Raw genomic sequence first — 22,724 nt, forward strand, 5'->3', positions numbered from 1 at the left:
TGCGGCCATGACACCATCAAGGAGTGCTCAGGTGCTTCATTGGCAGGATCAAGAAGGGAACAAGGGAAATGTGCAACCTTATGTTAGTGCACTCCCCATCACATTATGGGGAAGAGACATTTTAGAACAATTGGGACTGACGTTAACAAATGAGGATCAATTGGAGAGTTCTACAGAACGGCGTATTATGTATAAAAAGGGATATCAGGAGAGAGGATTAGGCTCCAGAGAAGGCAGAAGGGACCTAGCCCAGCCCAAAGGCGATTTTAAAAGACAGGACACGGGTTTTTCGTGGGGGCCACTGAGATGCAGCCGCTGCCATTGTCATGGCTGGACAACAAGCCAAAGTGGATACCACAGTGGCCCCTTACCCAGGAAAAGCTGGCTGCGGTAAATGATATAGTATCACAACAATTAGAGGCAGGCCACTTGCAACCATCAACCTCCCCATGGAATACGCCAATATTCGTGATAAAGAAAAAATCAGGGAAATACCGGTTGTTGCATGATTTACGGGCTGTTAATCAGCAGATGCAACCCATGGGGGCATTGCAACCCGGACTCCCGGTTCCTACTATGATCCCAAAGCATTGGCCACTAATAGTACTCGATCTGAAGGACTGCTTTTTTAGCATACCTCTACATGAACAAGACATTCAGAGGTTTGCTTTCACCGTACCTTCCATTAATCATCAAGGTCCCGACAAAAGATATGAATGGAAGGTGCTTCCCCAAGGAATGACTAACAGTCCTGCCATATGCCAGCTATATGTTGACCAGGCAGTAGAGCCGGTTCGACAACAGTGCCCAAAAGTACAAATTTTACACTACATGGATGACTTGTTAATAACGGCTGAAAGTGAAAGTCACCTAATGGAAGCATATAAGCTGCTGCTATTATATTTGGAAAAAGTTGGGTTACAAGTAGCGCCAGAGAAGATACAAAAAGGGGAAGTAGTACAGTACTTAGGACTTAAAGTAACTTCTGAAAAGGTAACCCCATTAGAATTTGAAATTGCAATAGATGGGTTACAGACCCTTAATGACTTCCAAAAATTATGTGGCAATTTAAATTGGTTGAGGCCCTATTGTAAATTAACTACCGAAGATATGATGCCATTATTCAATATTTTAGAAGGAGATGCCCAGCTTGATTCCCCTCGTAGATTGACAATAGAAGCCCGCTTGGCGTTACAGAAAATTGAAAAACAAATTAAAGCAATGCAGATGGAAAGATGTGATCCACAACAAGCCCTAGAAATATTAATTTTTATGGAACAGCTATATCCCTTCGCAGTCATTTGGCAAGGAGGACCCTTGTTGTTTGTATACCCACATTCACATGCACCGCGTGTACTATACACCCAAGGCATTGCGGTGGCTGATTTAATATTAACAGCAATAAAAAAGGCGACAGAAATGGCGGGGAAGACTCCAAAGCGATGTGTAGTTCCCTTTGCTCAAGAGGCAGTAGAAGCCTTTACAAGGGAATGCTGGCAATGGGCATACATAGTTCTCATTCTACAAATAGAGATTGACAATCACTACCCTCGCCATCCATTTGTTAACTTCTGCACACAGGTTTCAATAAAACGGGTGCAGAAGGTGCGAAGGGATCCAATTCAAGGGGCAGTTACCGTATTTACGGATGGAGCTAAAGGCGGAACAGGAGCAGCTATATTTAACAATCAACGATATTTTGTTTTAACAGCATCCCCTTCTCCACAACATGCAGAATTAGCTATTATCGCAACAGTATTACGCAGAGAGAGCGCACCCATGAATATTTTGTCTGATAGTGCATATGTGGTGAATGCAGTTCAGATGCTCGCTACACAGTGCCTTATTCTTAAATCCTCCTCAGTCTATTCTTATCTAAGTGAAATTCAGGGGTTATTAAATCAAAGAGAGCATGCTATTTACATAGGCCACATAAGAGCTCATTCTAATTTACCTGGCCCACTTACTCGAGGAAACATGATGGCAGATCACTATTCAAGATTCTTGCTTGCATGCACCGCTTTGGAACAAGCTAAAGAATATCACTCAAAATGGCATGTTAACACCCACACTTTAAGTTTTAAATTTAATATTCCCCGCAAGCAAGCAGAAGATATCATTAGATCCTGTGAAAAGTGCGTTGTTACCATAGTTCCAAAGATTCCTGCGGGAGCCAATCCCCGTGGCCTTAAACCAGGACATATCTGGCAGATGGACGTTACACATATCCCCTCTTTTGGGCGACAAAGCTGTGTTCACGTCACTGTAGATACATACTCAGGTGTAATTATGGCCACAGCCATGAATAAAGAAGGAGTACAACAAGTAATCCAACACTGCTTGCAGGCTTTTGCAGCCTGGGGAGTTCCTCATGTGATCAAAACGGATAACGGCCCAGCGTATACATCAAAGCGTTTTGCTGCATTTTTGAAAGAATTCGGAATCTCCCATATTACCGGTATTCCATACAATCCACAGGGGCAAGCTGTGGTAGAACGCGCTCACTTATATTTAAAAAATTTAATAATTAAACAAAAAGGGGGAATAGGGGAAATGGCCACATCCAACAAGGACGTCTTGGCCCTAGCTCTTTATACAATTTTTTGAACAAGAAAAAGAACGGTAAAACACTTGCAGAAATGCATACTCAATCAGCTGATAAGGAATCAATACAGTGGGTAATGTGGAAGGATTTACAGGACAACCAATGGAAAGGCCCGTTCCCCTTACTCAGAAGAGTACGAGGCGCCGTTTGTTTTTTTCCACAGGGTGCGGCACAACCAATATGGACCCCTGAGAGAAGAATTCGGTTGATAAACCTGCCAGCAGAAGATCTAGAAGAAGAAAACTCCATTTGAGGAAGAAAACAATGAATAACCAATCCCTGAGATCTTTGGAATACGGGACATTTTTCAACAAACTCTGAAGTAGCACGACAAACAAGAGTCAATAGCATGAAGATCACACTGAACTTTACACAGGCGCGTATCAACGCCAAAAAATAAAAAGAAAGGGGGATCTGTGGGGAGCAATTCGGACTATACTGTTACTGGAATTAAGATTTATTCTATGCATCTGCTCTCCCACAATATGGCGCTGGGAGAGAAGTAAACAGCTTCTACCCAGCTGCCTCTCACCAACTTGACAAGCTGCAGGAGCTGCTCCTGATTGGAGGAGAGCGGCGTGCTCGGCGTGTGGGCAGCCGAGTTGGGATTGGTGGAGAGGACTATATAGGAGGAGAGAGACGGCATGGTGGTGTGGGTTGGTTGGAGAGTGCGTTGGAGAGTTCGCGGGGAAGTTCGTTACTTCGTTCTTTCTCATTTCTCTCTACTCATTCTTGCTTTGGGAGTTTGCTGTTTACTTATTCTTACTTTACTATAGAAAGGACTTGTAAAAAAAGGGAACAACAAGCGCCCGGTCCGGTGCGGCTCCTCCGCGTGCGGAGGAGCAGCACACAACAATTTGTATGGAATTTCTTTGACTTGAACATTCTATCCAGGTGTTTTGTTCAGAAGTTTCAAAGAGAAATGTATCTGGTTGTCAGGATGAACTACCCACCCTACCTCCTGGGTTGTTATAAAAATCAAATGAGATCAGGGAAGTGGAACCGCTTCAAAACTGGAAATCTCTTACAAAAACACAAGGTGCTGTAACTGGTCCTCTCTCTCCATCAAAAGTCCAGAGTTACGAAGTTTTGCTAGACACATACAGCAGCATCAGGCTCAACTATGAGCACCTTCTGATGAAATCTAAAATTGTTCTCACCAGCCTTAAATCCAGAATTCACTCTAGTTCCAGCATGGGTAAAAAGGGATAGTTCAATAAATATTGCTGGGCCCTTCACCGGAGCATCCCTTATGGACATTTGGACAGTAGGATCTTGCTCTCCCTTCTTACACACTAAAATTCACTCTTACCTTCTGTTTTCCATACATGAGTCTTTGCTTCTTAAAAAACAATCGTGGGGGTGCCGGCGCAGTGGCGCAGCAGGTTAAAGCCCTGGCCTGAAGCATTGGCATCCCATGTGGGCGCTAGTTCGAGTCCTGACTGCTCCTCTTCCGGTCCAGCTCTCTGCTATGGCCTGGGATAGCAGTGGAAGATGGCCCAAGTCCCTGGCTCTCTGAACCCATGTCGGAGACCTGGGAGAAGCTCTTGGCTCCTGGCTTTGGATGGGCACAGTTCCGGCCGTTGCGGCCATCTAGGGAGTGAACCAGCAGATGGAAGACCTCTCTCTGTCTCTACCTCTCTCTGTAACTCTTTCAAATAAATAAAATAAATCTTTAAAAAAAAATCATGGCTAATAAGCTTAAATGTATTCACATAACAGATATGACACACGTTTTTCAAAATCTAGAAATTTTTGATACATTCCAAAATAAGGGCTTTACTCTTATTATGTATTTATTTAGTTCATTTGAGAGATGGAGAAGAGACAGACAGACAGCTTCCATCTGCTTGTTCACCCTCCAAATGCCCATGACAGCCAGGGCTGGCTCAGGCTGAGGCTGGATCCCAATCTGCATCCGCCACGTGGGTTGCAGGAACTCCACCACTTGACCATCACCTGCTGCCTCCCAGGGCACACATCAGCAGGAAGCTGGAATGGGCAGAGGGGAACTGAATGGGGAAAGCTGAATAAGGAATGCAACTTGAACCCAAGCGCTCTGACAGAGGAGGCAGGTGCCCCAAGTGGTGTCTTAACTGCTAAAACAAATGCTCATTTTTTCTGTAAAATTCTCCAACATGTATATTCTCTTTTGAAAATATAAAGGCCTACATATTTCATATAGCTTTCTCTCACAGACCCAAAAGACCAGCTCTCCCTTGCCATATTTATGGAAGAACTTGGGTTGATTATGTTTCCCTTGCCGTCTTTATTGGAGAACTTCTTGACTGATCACCCAGCGTGTATCATGTACCACTCAATGCATTACAGGAACTCTGTGAACGCAAACACGTATTGACTACACCAAATGTCTTCTATTTATTATCCTGTGTGTGTGCTCATTCGCTTACTCGTTTATCTGATACGCTGAGTCAGCCTCTTGTGGAAAGGAAGGCAGCATGGCAGACTCCAGCAATAAGAAACTGCAATCCTGACTCTTTCACTACTAGCTGGCTGACCCTGGACCATTTAGTAACATTGACCCTATTAATTTCCTAATATTAAAAGTAGTATACCCCCTGCCTCCATCTATGGGTGCTGCATCTGAAACATCACAGGTGCTCTAGGACGTTAGTTCCTGTCTTTCCAGCAAAAACTCCTCTCCACAGTCCTTTCAGGCTGCAAAGGCTCCTCTTCTACAAAGCCTGATGTTTAGAAAACATGCCTAAATCTGCCACCTCATTGACTTGCTCATGTGCTTTCAAATCGAACATGTCACTAGCTCACAATCGCTCTCCCCAGCTCTCATGATAACCCATCAGTAGGACTCTCCATGTAATAGGTGCAGCCGTGGGGTGGCACAGGGCTCTGTCCAAGAGCATTGGCACACAACATTCACCATCCTGAGCGTCCCTGACCAAAGCTTGTGCAGGGAAAAGAGCTAGCTGCCTGCTCATTAGCGCTCTCTCAATTCAAGGCACAGGCACCTTGACAAATGATTTACAAGTCTAAAGAGATCTCATCCCAGATTAATCTAGCTAATAGACAAAAGTCAGGGGTTAACTTCTGGAACTTGCACTTGGGAAAACAGAAGCAAATTTTCAGGTGGTAAATAATGAAAAGAAAACATTGCTCCCTTTATTCACAAGTATTCCACTAGAAAAAAGGGGTGGGGGGGTCACTTAATGGATGACTTTTGTCCTGTGTATTTTTTTTCTTTTTTTGGCCAGGCAGAGTTAGTGAGAGAGAGACAGAGACAGAGAGATCAATCTCCACTGCCCCTGGGATTCTCAGGAAGTGAGTGTCCACATTAATAAATACCATTGAATCATCAAAATGTCCATTCTCCCAAAAGCAATTTATAGATTCAATGCAATACCAATCAAAATACCAAAGACATTCTTCTCAGATCTCAAAAAAAATGATGCTGAAATTCATATGGAGGCACAGGAGACCTCGAATAGCTAAAGCAATCTTGTACAACAAAAACAAAGCCAGAGGCATCACAATACCAGATATCAGGACATACTACAGGGCAGTTGTAATAAAAACAGCATGGTACTGGTACAGAAACAGATGGATAGACCAATGGAACAGAATAGAAACACCGGAAATCAATCCAAACATCTACAGCCAACTTATATTTGATCAAGGATCTAAAACCAATTCCTGGAGCAAGGACAGTCTATTCAATACGTGGTGCTGGGAAAACTGGATTTCCACGTGCAGAAGCATGAAGCAAGACCCCTCCCTTACACCTTACACAAAAATCCACTCAACATGATTACAGATTTAAATCTATGACCCAACACCATCAAATTATTAGAGAACATTGGAGAAACCATGCAAGATATAGGCATAGGCAAAGACTTCTTGGAAAAGACCCTGGAGGCACAGGCAGTCAAAGCCAAAATGAACATTTGGGATTGCATCAAATTGAGAAGTTTCTGTACTGCAAAAGAAACAGGAAAGTGAAGAGGCAACCGACAGAATGGGAAAAAATATTTGCAAACTATGCAGCAGATAAAGGATTAATAACCAGAATCTACAAAGAGATCAAGAAACTCCACAACAACAAAACAAACAACTCACTAAAGAGATGGGCCAAAGACCTCAATAGACATTTTTTTTTTTTTTTTTTTTGACAGGCAGAGTGGACAGTGAGAGAGAGAGTCAGAGAGAAAGGTCTTCCTTTTTGCTGTTGGTTCACCCTCCAATGGCCACTGTGGCTGGCGCACCGCGCTGATCCGATGGCAGGAGCCAGGTACTTCTCCTGGTCTCCCATGGGGTGCAGGGCCCAAGCACTTGGGCCATCCTACACTGCACTCCCTGGGCACAGCAGAGAGCTGGCCTGGAAAAGGGGCAACCGGGACAGAATCCGGCACCCCGACTGGGACTAGAACCTGGTGTGCCGGCGCCGCAAGGCCTCAATAGACATTTTTCAAAAGAGAAACAACAGACACATGAAAAAATGTTCAGGATCACTAGCCATCAAGGAAATGCAAATCAAAACCACAATGTGGTTTCACCTCACCCCAGTGAGAATGGCTCACATTCAGAAATCTACAAACAACAGATGCTGGTGAGGATGTAGGAAAAAAGGGACACTAACCCACTGTTGGTGGGAATGCAAACTGGTAAAGCCACTATGGAAGTCTGTCTGGAGATTCCTCAGAAACCTGAATATAACCCTACCATACAACCCAGCCATCCCACTCCTTGGAATTTACCGAAAGGAAATTAAATTGGCAAATAAAAAAGCTGTCTGCACCTTAATGTTTATTGCAGCCCAATTCACAATAGCTAAGACATGGAATCAACCTAAAAATGCCCATCATTTTTTTTTTTTTTTTTTTTTTTTTTGTAAATGCAGCTTTTATTCGCAGCCAGCTCCAGTGGTCGGGGGGAGGGGGGGCGTCTCATGCATAGTTGGGTCTAACCTCCAACACCATGCATGGGCTGGGTGGGCGGGTGTCTCAGAGGGGTGCGGGGCAGGCAGCAGCATCTACAGGGCCCTCTCTGGCTGAGGCTGCACTCAGACGCTCCTCTTCCGCGACCCCACTCCACGGCCTGGCTGAGGCTCCCGGCGGCTAGGACCGCAGCTGGCTGACGCACGGGACCACCCCTGCCCCTGGCCAGTGGCGAGGGAGAAGCCACACGAGCCGCCCCTGAGCCCCTGTGCTATCTCTGACTTGTGTGGGGATGCCCAGGCTCAGGTGTGGGAGAGCCCTGATCCCCGAGCCACGCGCAGCGGCGGCTCAGACACATCACGGGGGTTCGGGGGGCTTCAATCACCCGGGGCCCGCCCCAGCCCAGGAAACACCTGCACCTGCACCTGCCCACTGCTGAGACCCTCAAGGCAGCCTCGGCACAGCAAGGCGTGGGGGCGGGGGACCCCCAGGCTCCCGCCCACCTCGGGCCCAGGGCACGGGATGCGGTAAAGCCATAGCAGGCGTGGACACACGGGCACACGCAGACCGACACAGGGCGTCATCCAAAGAGCATTGTCCCGGCCCGTGGGATATGTACTCTATAGAATACTACACAGCAGTAAAAAACAACGAAATCCGGTCATTTGCAACAAAATGGAGGAATCTGGAAAACATCATGCTGGGTGAAATAAGCCAGTCCCAAAGGGGCAAATATCATATGTTCTCCCTGATTGGTGACAACTAACTGAGCACCAAAAAGGAAACCTGTTGAAGTGAAATGGACACTATGAAAAACAGTGACTTGATCAGCCCTTGCCCTGACTGTTGAGAACAACTTAATACTTTATCCCTTTTAGTATTTTTTTTTGTTCTACTTAATACTATTGGTTGAACTCTTTAATTAACACACAATTATTATTAGGTGTTTAAATTTAACTGAAAAGCAATCTCTATTAAATATAAGAGTGGGAATAAGAGAGGGAGGAGATGTACAGTTTGCGACATACTCAATCAGACTTGCCCCAAACGGTAGAGTTAGAAACGTGCCTGGGGATTCCAATTCAATTCCATCAAGGTGGCATGTAACAATGCCACCTCACTAGTCAAAGTGATCAGTTTCAGTTCATAATTGATCATAATGATAGGATTAAGAGTCAAAGGGATCACATAAACAAGACTAGTGTCTGCTAATACTAACTGATAGAATTAAGAAGGAGAGAACTATCCAACATGGGAAGCAGGATACACAGCAGATTCATAGAATGACAAATGCCCTAAACAGCACTCTGGCCTCAGAATCAGCCCTTAAGGCATTCGGATCCAGCTAACAAGCCCATGAGAGTATCTCAGGCATGGAAAGCCAAGACACTGTGGCAAAATAAATAAATAAATAAATAAATCTCTGTGAGTGAGATCCCAGTGGAAAGAATGGGCCATCAAAGAAGGAGGTACCTTTCTCTGAAGGGAGAGAACTTCCACTTTGACTATGACCATGTCTAAATAAGATTGGAGCTGATGAACTCAAAAGGCTTCCATAGCCTTGGCAACTCATGACAAGAGCCTCGGGTGATTACTGACACCATAAACAAGAGTGTCAAGTTGTTTAGTCAACAACAGGAGTCACTGTGCACTTACTCCTCATGTAGGATCTCTGTCCTTAATGTGTTGTACTATGTGAATCAATGGTATAACTAGTACTCAAACAGTACTTTACACTTTGTGTTTCTCTGTGGGTGCAAACTGTTGAAATCTTTACTTAATATATACTAAATTGATCTTCTGTATATAAAGATAATGAATCTTGATATGAATGGGATGGGAGAGGGAGCAGGAGATGGGAGGGTTGCAGGTGGGAGGGAAGTTATGGGGGGGAAAAGCCACTGTAATCCAAAAGCTGTACTTTGGAAATTTATATTTATTAAATAAAAGTTAAAAAAAAATAAAAAATAAATACCATTGAAATGTGAACAAAAATGTGGAAAAGCAAACTGGATAGTCGGGCTTAATCTGAGACTCCAGGGAATTCTAGCACAGTTCTTCATTTGGGGCTGAGTGGTTAAAAGACGGGGCGTGCTCGGCCACGAAGCCCCCGACACCACAGTCCTTGCTACTTGGGAACGCCTCATGCGTTCCGATTCCCTGGAAGGACAAAGTTACTGCTGTCATCCTCCCGGGTGAACCAAGGGCATGAACAGAGATCCTGATGGAAACAGCAGTGGAAACACTGCCCCGAGAGCCCAGGGAAAATTGCAATCAGCTTTTATTTTGGCAACACAATCAGTTCTACCTTCAACCAATGCCCAACAGAGCCTGTGGTGCAGTGGACAAGGTAAGTTCTCTCCTAGCAGAAAGTCTCAAGAGACCGTGACTTTGGGGCTGGCACCGAGGCATAGCGGGTAAAGCTGCTGCCTGCGGTTCCAACATCCCCTATGGGTGCTGGTTCAGGCCCTGGCTGCTCCACTTCTGATCCAGCTCCCTGCCAATGTACCTGGGCAAGCAGCACCCATGTAGGATACCTGGAAGAAGGTCCTGGCTCCCGGCTTCAGATCTGCTCAGCTCTGGCCATTGCAGTCATCTGGGGAGTGAACCACCAGCTGGAAGATCTCTCTTTCTCTCTCTCTCTCTCTCTCTCTCTTTTTCAAATAAAATAAAATAAATCTTAAAAAAGAGAGAGAGAGAGAGACCTTGACCAGCTGCACTTAATTCTACCTGCTTCCTCCCTCAGGGCTCACCCATCACCATGGTTACCTGTAGAGGTGCCGATTGTCTTCAAAGTCTTCCTGGCCCCATCTGCCCTTGATGTCTTCAATGACGTGATTCTTCAGGAATTTTTTGAGCAGCTGCACCGTTTGTTTCCGAGTCACTTCCGGGCCGAAGTTCTGACTGCACCTCAGCAGCTCGTGCAGCCAGTCCGCGGCTTCGGCTGCTGTGAAGCAACGCTCGTAGCTCTTGAAGCGACAGCGATGCTTCCGGACCGGCATCCCGGCGCGGAAAAGCTCCACGGTTTCATTCCACTAGCGGACGAAAGGGAAAGGCGTTTAGTCTGCCAGCGAGTCTGTTAAAAGGTATTGTATCCCAAATATGGAAACAAACGAGTGCAATTTTCCCATTGAAAAAAAAAATGCCTGGAGTTCAAGTCCCAGCTCCACACCCATCTCCAGCTTCCTGCTCACGTGCACCTTGGTAGGCAGCAGGTGACAGTTCTAGCTGGACACCTGCCACTCACATGGGCAACCTGGACTGAGTTCCTGGCTTCCGGCTCAGGACTGGCCCAGTCCCAGCCACTGAAGGCATTGGAAGTGGGAGGGGAGAACAGATGGAGTCATGAAAATCTTTTATTTACAGTCTGCAAACTCGAAAACTTCTGGGGAAAAGACACTGATGGTTGCAAAATAATGTGAAGGTACTGCATGCCAATGTACTACACAATTAAAGACAGTAAAAACAGTTTTATGTGATAGACATATTTTTTTTACAGCTTAAAAAAAATAATCTACTGATGGAGTCTGTGGTCACAAAAGGCTTCCATAGCCTTGGCAGCCCATGGCAAGAGCCTCGGGTGATCACTGACGTCATAAATAAGAGTGTTAGTTGTTAAATCAACAACAGGAGTCACTGTGCACTTACTCCCCATGTAGGACCTCCATCCTTAATGAGTTGTACTTGAGAATCAACTGCAGATCTTGTTCTCAAACTGTACTCTATATGTTGTGGGGGGGGGACAAACTGTTGAAATCTGTGCTGAACATGGAGTCAGTCCTCTGTATATAAAATCAAACTAAAAATGAACCATAATCAAGAAGGGAATGGGAGAGGGAGAAGAAGGTGGGATGGGAGTTGGGGTGGGCGGATGGGTATGGGGGAAAGACCCACTATATTCCTAAAGTTGTATCTATGAAAAAATGTATTCATTAAATGAAAACTAAAAAATCTACTGAAAGAAAAGAATGAAAGAAAATGCAGCTTTTGAATGGTAATTCATTTTTTATTCATTCAAGAAACATTTACCTAGGATATTGCCATTAAGTGATCCTCTTAATGGATTTTTACAAGAATGAAAACATACAGTAATAAATACTGAAGAAAATTAAGCCCATTATGCATAATTCACTTTTGGAGCCCCATGTTTTAATACGACTTTACTTCATTCTGCAAACGTTTATAGATTGTTTATTATGTGAAAAAAAATCAATGTATGGGGAGAGAAGAGAAATTCATTAGATAAGTCAGGGTTACTTCCAAAATTATGTGGAAAAATGCAAGTTTACTTTGGTGGAAAAAAAATTTGGGGGGCCAGCGCTGTGGCATAGCGGGTAAAGCCGCCATCTGGGGTGCCAGCATCCTATATGGACTCTGGTTCAAGTTCCAGTTGCACCACTTCCGATCCAGCTCCCCACTAATGTGCCATGGCAAGCAGCTCCACGGGGACCCTACACCCATGTGGGAGAACTGGAAAAAGCTCCTGGCTTTGGACTGGCCCAGCTCTGCCCATTGTGACCATTTGGGGAGTGAACCAGCGGATGGAAGATCTGTTTCTCTGTCTCTCCCTCTCTCTCTTTCTCTCTCTCTGTAACTCTACCTTTCAAGTAACACATCTTTAAAATAAAAAATCTGAGGGGCCGGTACTGTGGCATAGCAGATAAAGCTGCCGCCTGCAGTGCCAGAATCCCAATTGGGTGCCAGTTCGAGACCCGGCTGCTCCACTTCTGATCCAGCTCTCTGCTATGTCCTGGGAAAGCAGAAGATGGCCCAAGTGCTTGGGCCCCCACACCCACATGGGAGATTCAGAAGAAGCTCCTGGCTCCTGGCTTTGGATCAGTACAGCTCCGGCCATTGCAGCCATCTGAGGAGTGAACCACCAGATGGAAGACCTCTCTCTCTGCCTCTCCTCCTCTCTCTGTGTAACTCTGACTTTCAAATAAATAAACAAATCTTTAAAAATAAACAAATAAATTTTAAATTCATGCATAGCCTTTTTCCATCAACTCTTTGAAAAGTTTATTTATCAGGGCCAGCACTGTGGTGTAAACGGCTGCCTGCGACGCTGATATCCCATATGGGCACCAGTTTGATTACCAGCTGCTTCACTTCCAATCCAGCTCACTGCTAATATGTTTGGGAAAGCAGCGGAGTATGGCCCAAGTGCTTGCATCCATGAGGAAGATCTCGAAGAAGCTCCTGGCTATTGGCTTCAGATTGGCCCAACTCCAGCAGTTGCAGCCATTTGTGAAGTAAACCAGCAGATATAAGATTCTCTCTCTCTCTCTCTCTCTCTCTCTGGCACTTTGCCTTTCAAGCAAATAGATAAATAAACTTTCAAATACATAAATAAATATTTTATTTAAAGTAAAAGAGTGACAGAGGGAGAGAAAGAGGGAGAGGGAGAGAGATCTCCATCTACCTCCCCAGATGCCTGCAAGAAGCGGGCTGGGCCAGGCTGAACACAGGAGCCAGGAACTCTCCCATGGTCTAACGTGTTGGAGGTGTGGACTCGGTACTTGAGCTATCATCTGCTGCTGCCGAAGCACACTAGCAGGGAGCACAGTCAGACACAGAGGCAGTGGCAGGACTTGATCCCAGGCACTCCATTATGGGATAGAGGTGTCCCAAGTTGCAGCTTAACCCACTGCTCCACAATACCCATCCCTCCATAAACTTCTTGAAGACCCTTCACATGTATGGATTTCAACCATTTTTGTACTAAAACAAACTTATCTTTTCATTCTGTTTGCCAAGACCTTTTTGTAGCACTCGTATAATGCAATATCTGATAATGAAGAACTCAAGACCATAAAGATAAACCTTTTAAAAGAAAATACAGGAGCCGGCGCTGTGGCTCAATAGGCTAATCCTCCACCTTGCGGCGCCGGCACACCGGGTTCTAGTCCCAGTTGGGGCGCCGGATTCTGTCCCGGTTGCCCCTCTTCCAGGCCAGCCCTCTGCTGTGCCCAGGGAGTGCAGTGGAGGATGGCCCAGGTGCTTGGGCCCTGCACCCCATGGAAGACCAGGAAAAGCACCTGGCTCCTGGCTCCTGCCATCGGATCAGCGCGGTGCGCCGGCTGCAGCGGCGGCCATTGGAGGGTGAACCAACGACAAAGGAAGACCTTTCTCTCTGTCTCTCTCTCTCACTGTCCACTCTGCCTGTCAAAAAAAAAAAAAAAAAAAAAAAAGAAAAGAAAATACAGGGACAGGCCAGAGCTGTGGAGTAATAGGTTAAGTGTCCGCCTGCAGCACCAGCATCCCATATGGGAGCTGGTTCATGTCTCAGCTGTTCCACTTCCAATCCAGCTCCCTGATAATGTGCCTAGGAAAGAAGTAGAAGATGACCCGGGTATTTGGGCCCTTTCACCCAGGTGGGAAACCCAGAGGAAGCTCCTGGCTCCTAGTTTTGGTCTGGCCCAGCCTAGGCCATTGCAGTCATTTGGGGAGTGAACTAATGGATGGAAGATATCTGTCTCTCTCCCCGCCCCCTCTATCTCCCCCTTTCTCTGTAACTCTCTCTCTCTCTCTTCCCTTCCAACAACATAAACATTAAAGAAAAAAGAAAAGCTTGCCCACAGTCCTCTGCAGGAGACTCCCAAAGCACATCAGCAATGCTCCTGACAACACTCAGAATCACCCTATCAGACGGCTCTCGCCTAAAGTCTTTGTTTCTAAAACATAAATGTGAACAAGCAGCTGTCCTTTTTGTTCTTTAAACTAGAAATAAGTTCTAAACTTTTTCCACTTTGTCCTCACAATAACCTTCTTTCGGAAGTTACAGTGTACTCCCAACCAAACAGCTAAGTGGCAGAACCAATCTCAGTGTATACTGAATAGAAGCATATATTCCCCCAAAGACACATGTTTTTCAGAAAACTATTCACAATAGTCAAATATAAATGTCCATCAACATAAGAACAGAGAAGTAATATGGTATACAATGCAAATGAATGAACCCCTGCTAAATGCAATAAGAGTCAAATCTCAGAAATGTAATATTGAAACAGAGGCCGGGTAAGAAAGGTAAATACTAAGATTCTGTTTGTAAAATGTTCCAAAAGCAGGCTAAGTTAATTGGTAGTATTAGAAACCATGATAATGATTACCTAGGTCAGGAAGCAGAGACTGAGGGGAGTCTGGGGATTCTGGGTGCTGTTAATGCTGTTTGTTGAGTTGGGTGTTAGTTACATGGGGTGCTCACTTTGTTCAACTCCATGGAGCTGAATACCTATGATCTTTATACTTTCCTGTTCGTGTTTCTGCTGAACTAAAAGCTGACTGAAAATGTACACACACACACACACACACACACCCTTGTTCACACATTAAAATACTCCATTAGAGCAAACCAGACTGTAGATGACCAATCCAAGTCAGTAAACATGAATTGGTTGGCTGTAGTGGTAAAACCGGATATGGAGGACAGGGAGGAGGTTGGAGGCGAAGACAAGTAAATGGCTGGAGGGAATGTACGGGAACAGAGAAACAGCAGGACAACGTGGTTGGAACTAAATGAGCAGTCCAAGGAGCCCATGTACAGCCCATGACCTCTGATTTAACTTCTCTATGCATCCATTCACCTCACAAAGTTATTATGAGGCCAATGAGAACATATGATGCTCTTTGTAAGAGATAAAGTATTCCTGAAACACAAAGATAGTAACATGAAGACAAAACTTCCAGGTTAATCTCTTTAAACAAATTATATGGATCAAACCATTCCAGACCTGGGAAGAATCTCTAGGGTACAGTCAAGATCCTAGCAGGGCACACAACTTGGCAAATGCTACATAGGTGCTTGGACTTGGAATAAGGTCTGGAATCCTGTTCTGTAGGCTGCTCTTCAAGCGGTCATTTCACTGAACCCAGTGTCTATGAACAGTAACATGGCTTTAAGTAATTTTCACATACTTTTAGTCATCAATTTTTAAGTGTTCTGCTGACACCTAGCTTTAACTGATTATTAGAATTCTCACACTAAGAATGATGGAAATGGGGAATTATCAAAAAGATTTGCATTTCTTTTCTGATGGTTAAATTTTCATAATCTTCCCCAACAAACATAATGAAGACATGGCTCTCTGGGACCCAGTATTTCCAACATCTACTAACTGACTCAGACTAGGTAGCAGTTCTTCTACTTGTTATTTTAATTACAGATATAAAATGGCCATGATAACCAATTAAATACAGAAATATACACAAATGAGTCTGCATATACCTGTAAAACATACAGGAATATTTTTAAAAGTTTGTAGAAAAATGAAAAGATAAATGTATTTGGTATAAAAAATTTAAATCCATGCATAGTTTTTCATAATTTAATTCTTCTATTGACTTTTTGAAGACCTCTAGTATATGTTGTGTATATATAGAAGTGTTCATCTGTATGTATACATATTGTTTCTTGTTTGCTTTGATTTTTAACAATCAGATCAATCATATGGTACACATTACCCTACAATTTAATTTCTCACTTAACAATGCCACAGACACCTTTCTGTGTTAATGCTTACAGATCTAAACCACTCTTATGAATGTTTCATTATCTCTTCAAGTATCTCTTCAACTGAATGGTGGACATAGAGATAACTTCCAGTTTGTTTTTAACAAATGTGACAAGTATATTCTTATTGATATAACCTAAAAGTACCAATGCTTTTACCTATTTTTGATAGACTTCTAACAAGTATTAGCCTATTTAGAGTTGGCTGTAGCAACCATGTATATGAGTTCACTGCCTCAAGCTCTGGCCAACACTCCATGTTATTCTTCACTGCCAATCTATGGACAAGAAATGTTTTGTTTGTATTTTCTTATCCTCATCTTTAGTCATTTTCAATTCTTCTGAGCTCTGTCATTTTCCTATTGGGCTGTTTGTGTTTTGGGGTTCTTAAAATTAACTTTAATAACTGTTGAGGCCAGCGCTGTGGCATAATGGGTAAAGCCGCCGCCTGCAGTGCCAGCATCCCATATGGGGGCAGGTTCGAGTCCTGATTGCTCCACTACTGATCCAGCTCTCTGCTATGGCGAGGGAAAGCAGTAGAAGATGGCCCAAGTCCTTGGGCCCCTGCACCCGCGTAGGAGACCCTGAAGAAGCTCCTGGCTCCTGGCTTCGGATCGGCGCAGCTCCAACCATTGCGGCCAACTGGGGAGTGAACCAGTGGATGGGAGACCACTCTCTCTCTCCTTCTCCTTCTCTCTGTGTAACTCTGACTTTCAAATAAATAAATAAATCTTAAAAAAAAAAAAAAAGACACTTAAAAAAAAGAACTGTTTAAATCTACTATTTTAACTGCACAGATGTCAGGAAAGTTAATCAATTTTGTTCAGTATCCACACAACTGAGAACAGTACCTGACATCTTATATACATTTTTAGTACATATTGCATAAATATGGAATACTAACCCTTTTTCGTATATTAGAAATATCTTTCTCTTGACCTATCAATTTGTTTCTGTGGCCTCCAGCTATAATATGACTTTAATACTGATGATGTTGTTTTAAGATAATACATATCATCTATCTTCAAGGTTTACTCTCATAATTAAGAAAATTTCCCCATCCTGAGAAATTCAAAAATCTTCATCATAATTTTCTTTTAATATTTTAGAAGGTTGGGTTTGTTTTTTTTTTTTTTTTGAAGAGATTTGTTTATTTGAAAGGAAGAGTGACAGAGAGAAACATAGAGAGAGAGAGAGAACCAGCCCAAATTGCTGCAACAGCCAGGCATGGCCAGGCCAAAACCAGGAGCAAGGAACCCTATCCAGGTTTCCCACATAGGTGACAGGGGCCCAAGTATTTCGGCCATCTTCTGTTGCTTTCCTTGGTACATTCGCAGGGAGCTGGATCAGAAGTGGAGCAGCCAGTACACAACCCAGCACGTGGCTTAACTCACCGTGCCACAATATTGGGCCCCTGGAGATTTCTATTTTTAATACTTGAATCTTTAATTGGAATGTTTTGCTGGTAGGAGGAGGGGGTCTCTAACTTACTCTATTCTGGAGAACCAATTATGCCATCCTTTTCTGAGCTGAAAAACTATTAAAGCTACTTTACATATTAGCTGTCTTAATTCTGTTTCTGAACTTTTTCTATCCATTGAGCTATTTCTCTGCAACACTAAACTGTTGTGATTAAAATTAACACTAAACTTAAATCTCTACTAGGGCAAGACCCCTATGACTTCTTTTTTGAAACTTCAGTCCAATTCTTACACTTTTACTCTTCTGTGTGAGCTTTCAACTTATTGTATACCCTCCATTTCAAAAAATAATGGGATTCTTATTAGATTTTAACAATCTGATGTCGATGGCTGGCTTTCATTTCTTACTAGAAATTTTGTGTTAAGACATTTTTATCAAAGGCAAATATCTTTTTTAAAAAAGAAATGCATACACAGAATTTAAATTCATTTGTTTAAATTTTAAATGGAAGTTCTCATTATGGATTATATTTACCTAATCCATGAAACATTTTAGATGTTCAAAGTCTAACAAGGATCTTGGTCTCTGCTCCCACTTATTCCCAAACATAATTAAGTGCTATTTGGAATCTCTGCTCAGAAACATAAAAAATGATGTTATCTTTAAATAATCTGGCAAAACACCATTCTTAGGCATGTTTAGAAAGAAAATGCCCTATGTCACCAAAGAATAAGACAGAATTTGAAAATGTGGGGTATTTTTTCCATGACATTACATTTGAAGAAATAATCTTTGCAGGAAAGGGAGCAAAACAGATTTGTGTTGTAATTAGCGAACATTTTTTCTCACCTACTTATTTCAGGCCATTAATTTAAAGGATAAGGAATCACACAAGTGCTTTTGCTTAACTTTATGAGCCAAACTACAAGATACAACACTTACGGTTGAAATGTGCTTCCTGTTCTCTTGGACATTGATTCCGTTTCCTTCCTTCTTAGTGCCAAAAATATCTAACAGTGGTGCTATAAAGAAGACTTGCCTAGGAGCTGCCAAATAACCAAATTATATACCCAGTTGTACCTGCCCCATTTTAGCTGTGTGGCCTTGCCATTCCAGCTCACAAGTGCAATGTGAATGTTAAAGTCTACCAGTGCACCAGACCTCGCGGATGAGTCGGAAGAAGTTCAACGAATGGGTCAGTAAGCAGACTAAAGGAGTTTTCAGAAAAAGAATTGTCTTTCTCTCATTTTAAAATGCTAACCTATTTATTTTTGGAGTCCAAAATTTAAAGCTATTCCAGTGAAGAAAAAAGAAAGAAGCTAATGAGCTTCCATACTCACCATGAACTGAGTCTGTCATTTGACTTTTGTCGTAAAAATTTACCTAATTCACAAAACGTTATGTTCAAAGGATTTGGTGCCTTGGAAAATAGAGCTGTGTGTGCTTTGAAAAGGCACAGTGAGCCAAGGAGGGCGGAAGTAAAGGTCTGCTCTTCCTAAGCCAACGCTGCTCTCCAGGCTTTCCCTGAAGTGAGATTAGCTTCAGAGGGAAGCTGGGAAAAGGCGTGCTGGGGCCAGCTCCAGCGGGTAAGTCAGGGGAAGACCTAGGATCTTCCCTGGTAAGAACTGGAAGCAAACTGGATTATGCCAGGGAAACATCTACACATTTACAATGATCAAAAGCACTTTGTAATGACAGCTGCTATCACTGGCTATTGTTCTGTGCTTTCCAAATCTTAGTTTAACACTATTTTTTTTTTTTTTTTTGACAGGCAGAGTTAGACAGTGAGAGAGAGACAGAGAGAAAGGTCTTCCTTCCGTTGGTTCACCCCCCAAATGGCCGCTACGGCTGGCGCGCTTCAGCCGGCACACTGTGCCAATCTGAAGCCAGGTGCTTCCTCCTGGTCTCCCACGCGGGTGCAGGGCCCAAGCACTTGGGCCATCCTCCACTGCCTTCCTGGGCCACAGCAGAGAGCTGGACTGGAAGAGGAGCAACCGGGTCAGAATCCGGCGCCCCAACAGGGACCAGAACTCGGGGTGCCGGCGCCACAGGCGGAGGATTAGCCTATTGAGCCGCAGCGCCAGCCTACATTTTTCAAATAAAATAAAGTTGAACGCTCAACTGATTGCCTGGAAAATTGATGAAATTGAGGTGTTTCCATTAATTGCTGACATAATTTTTCTTTTTAATCAATTTTAAACTTGGCTTACATATCACTTCTTTTTTAAAAAACCAGAAGTTTGTTTTTTGTTTTTTGTTTTTTTTATTATTTAAAAGGCAGAGTTACAGATAGTGAGAGATCTTCCATCCACTGGTTCACTCCCCAAATGGCCACAATGGCCAAGGCTGGGTCAGACCGAAGCCAGGAACCAGGAGTTTCTTCCAGGTCTCCCACATGGGTGGCAGGGGCTCAAGTGCTTGGGCCAGCTTTTGCTGCTTTCCCAGGCACATCAGCAGGGAGCTGGATCAGAAATGGATCAGCTGGGACTCGAACCGGTAAACCCATATGGAATGCCAGCATTAAAGGCAGCAGCTTAACTCACTATACTACAACACCAGCTCCTTAAATATCTTTTCTTGAGGACTAAAGAATTCTAGAGAGCACAGAGCACTCTTCCTTAAAAAATTCCTTTGATAATATTTATTTTGAGTAATTTTATGTATGTATGTATGTATGTATTTATTTATTTGAAAGGCAGAGAAACAGAGAGCAAGCTTCGCATTCACTGGCTCACTCTCCAAATGCTCCCAACAGTCCCACATAGGAGGCTGAAGCTGAGAATCAGAAATTCAATCCAGATCTCCCATGTGGGTGGCAGAATCCTAACTACTAGAGCCATCATCTGCTGCCTTACAGGGTGCATTTAGCAGAAAGATGGAATTGGAAACAGAGCTGGGTCTCAGACCCAGGCATTCCAGTAAGGGATGCACGTGTCTCAAGTGTCTGGCCAAACACCTACTGTGATACTGTTTTAATGTGACTTAGAATCCAGCAATAGCAGGGCCTGCGTTGTGGCATAACAGGTAAAGTTCCTGCCTGTGATGACAACATCCCTAATGGGTGCCAGTTCAAGTCTCAGCTGTTCCACTTCCAATCCAGCTCCCTGCTAATGGCCTGGGAAAGCAGTGGAAGACGTCCCAAATGCTTGGGCCCCTGAACCCACGTGGGAGACCCAGAAGAAGCTTGGGGCTCCTGGCTTCAGATCAGCCCAGCCCCGGTCGTTGCAGCCATTTGGGGAGTGACCCAGGAGGTGGAAAACCTCTCTGTGTGTCTCCCTCCCCGCCCCTCTCTGTTAACTCTGCTTCTCAAGTAAATAAATAAATCTTAAAAAAACAAAAAAACTGTGTGTTCCCAGCCACCATCAACTATACTTCTTAGAAGCTAGCCCAAAAGAAACTTTGTATTTGTGGGATTTCTTTTAAATCAGGGGTGGGGAACCTTCTTTCTGTCGAGGGTCATTTACATATTTACAACATCACTCAAGGGCTACATAAAACTATCCTCACCCACTTTAAACAAATGAATCTTCTAAGCATCTATAGTAGACCGTTGCACAGACAGATGCAATGACTCCTCCCACCCTATTCACACGCACCCATGTAACCCGGCCCTCCCACGCCTCCCACCATCAAGAAGTGGAGCTGAATTCCTAGAATCTTCCAGACCTGGCTGTTTGACTTACTTTGACCAATGTGATATGAACAAAAAGACACAAGCTGAAACTTGGCTTTAGCTACACTGGAAGCGGGAGACCACCGGGTGAAGATGGCTGGCCTGACTTACTAGAGACACAGGGCGTCTTACACCACCTAGTTCTGGTCAAGTCAGACGGCCGTGGCACAGGAGTCACCCCAACAGCGAATCACTAAACGCAAGTCCAGCCCTGACCGCCGACCCACAGAAAGATCAGCAAATAATGCAGTCGTTTTAAATCAAACAAGACAGTATCACAGAACCCTTCCCCAAGTGCCCCGAAATCCTATGCAAAACTTCAAGAGTGGCACGTGTGCTTTCCTGAGACCAGGATCTGTTTGTTTTGTTTTGTTTTTTTTTTTTTGATAGGCAGAGTGGACAGTGAGAGAGAGAGAGACAGAGAGAAAGGTCTTCCTTTTGCCGTTGGTTCACCCTCCAATGGCCGCTGCGGCCGGCGCGCTGCGGCCGGCGCGCTGCGGCCGGCGCACCGCGCTGATCCGATGGCAGGAGCCAGGAGCCAGGTGCTTTTCCTGGTCTCCCATGGGGTGCAGGGCCCAAGCACCTGGGCCATCCTCCACTGCACTCCCTTGGCCACAGCAGAGGGCTGGCCTGGAAGAGGGGCAACCGGGACAGAATCCGGCGCCCCGACCGGGACTAGAACCTGGTGTGCCGGCGCCGCAGGTGGAGGATTAGCCTAGTGAGCCCCGGCGCCGGCCGGATCTTGTAGTCTTTATCGGGTTCTCAAAGGGATCCGTGAGCCAAGTAAAAACCCATCAGTGCCGAGCATGATTTCTGCTTGCAGAAGCTCGCCGCCTTCACTTGAGCCTGACCCCACCAAACCTCGGGAAAGGAAATCGTATCTACACTGCTCACTTCGCAGCGTCCTCCCCTATTCCACACACAGGAGACTCGCAGGAGTCCAGTGCGGTGAGAATGTGGACGTCAAATTTCCTTCCCTCTCCTGCATATCCAATCGGGTGCATAATAAAGCAGTAAGATTCATTCCCAAGCAAGAGGCGGCCAAAAGCGGTTGACAGACCAAGATGTGAGTTACCTGAAGGCCTCTTGGAAAACTACGAGGCCATTACCAAGTTGTCCCCGTTATTCCAAGGATGGTACTCACTAGGATCGCTAGCTCCAGGTCATCCAGCAGACCGTGTACACACCTCTGCATGCCGAAGCTTCTCCCCCAGGAGCAAAGGCCGGCCCCCGGGATCATCCACGGGGCCAGGCCCTCGCCCGGGGAGGTGCTGACACAAACAGAAACCCCCAGGGGCCGGAAACCAAGCCAGGGCGGTGCGCCCCGGTGCCGGTACCGTTAGAAAGAGCTCTCGGCCAGGTGTCCCTCAGGAAGGAGCCACGCCCCGCCTGGACCGCAAGCGGGGAGCATCACCGGGGGCGGGGTGGCCCTCGGGCCCCGGGCTGTGCGCGCGTTACACCGCGGAGGACAAAGGCGGACAAGGCGCCCGCCTGGTCCTCCCGGCGCTCTGGAGGCGCACGGAGTGCCGGGATCCAGCCAGCGAGTCGGGAAAGCTGCACCCACCCGCGCCGGCTGGGCTCCGGGCCCGGTCGGTCCTTCTTTGA

General features: G+C 44.9%; 1 protein-coding gene across 3 annotated transcripts in view; it reads right to left on the minus strand.

Annotated features, from left to right (window-relative positions):
• DEPDC1B (DEP domain containing 1B) overlaps positions 1-22,724 on the minus strand; it is a 118,014-nt gene that overhangs the window by 94,989 nt on the left and 301 nt on the right. For 2 of the 3 annotated variants that reach the window (XM_089313200.1, XM_070056735.2), the window contains exon 2: positions 10,285-10,550. The exons of the other annotated variant lie outside the window; for it this stretch is intronic. Coding sequence is in view for 1 of the 2 variants with exons in the window: in XM_070056735.2 (XP_069912836.1) it covers positions 10,285-10,550 (266 nt within the window). In the remaining variant the exon portion in view is untranslated. The remainder of the gene's footprint in view (positions 1-10,284; positions 10,551-22,724) is intronic. 3 annotated transcript variants of the gene reach the window in all.

This window comes from Oryctolagus cuniculus, chromosome 14 (genome assembly GCF_051225735.1).
Source record: "Oryctolagus cuniculus isolate XC-2025 breed Fujian yellow rabbit chromosome 14, ASM5122573v1, whole genome shotgun sequence".
NCBI classification, from domain to species: Eukaryota; Metazoa; Chordata; class Mammalia; order Lagomorpha; family Leporidae; genus Oryctolagus; species Oryctolagus cuniculus.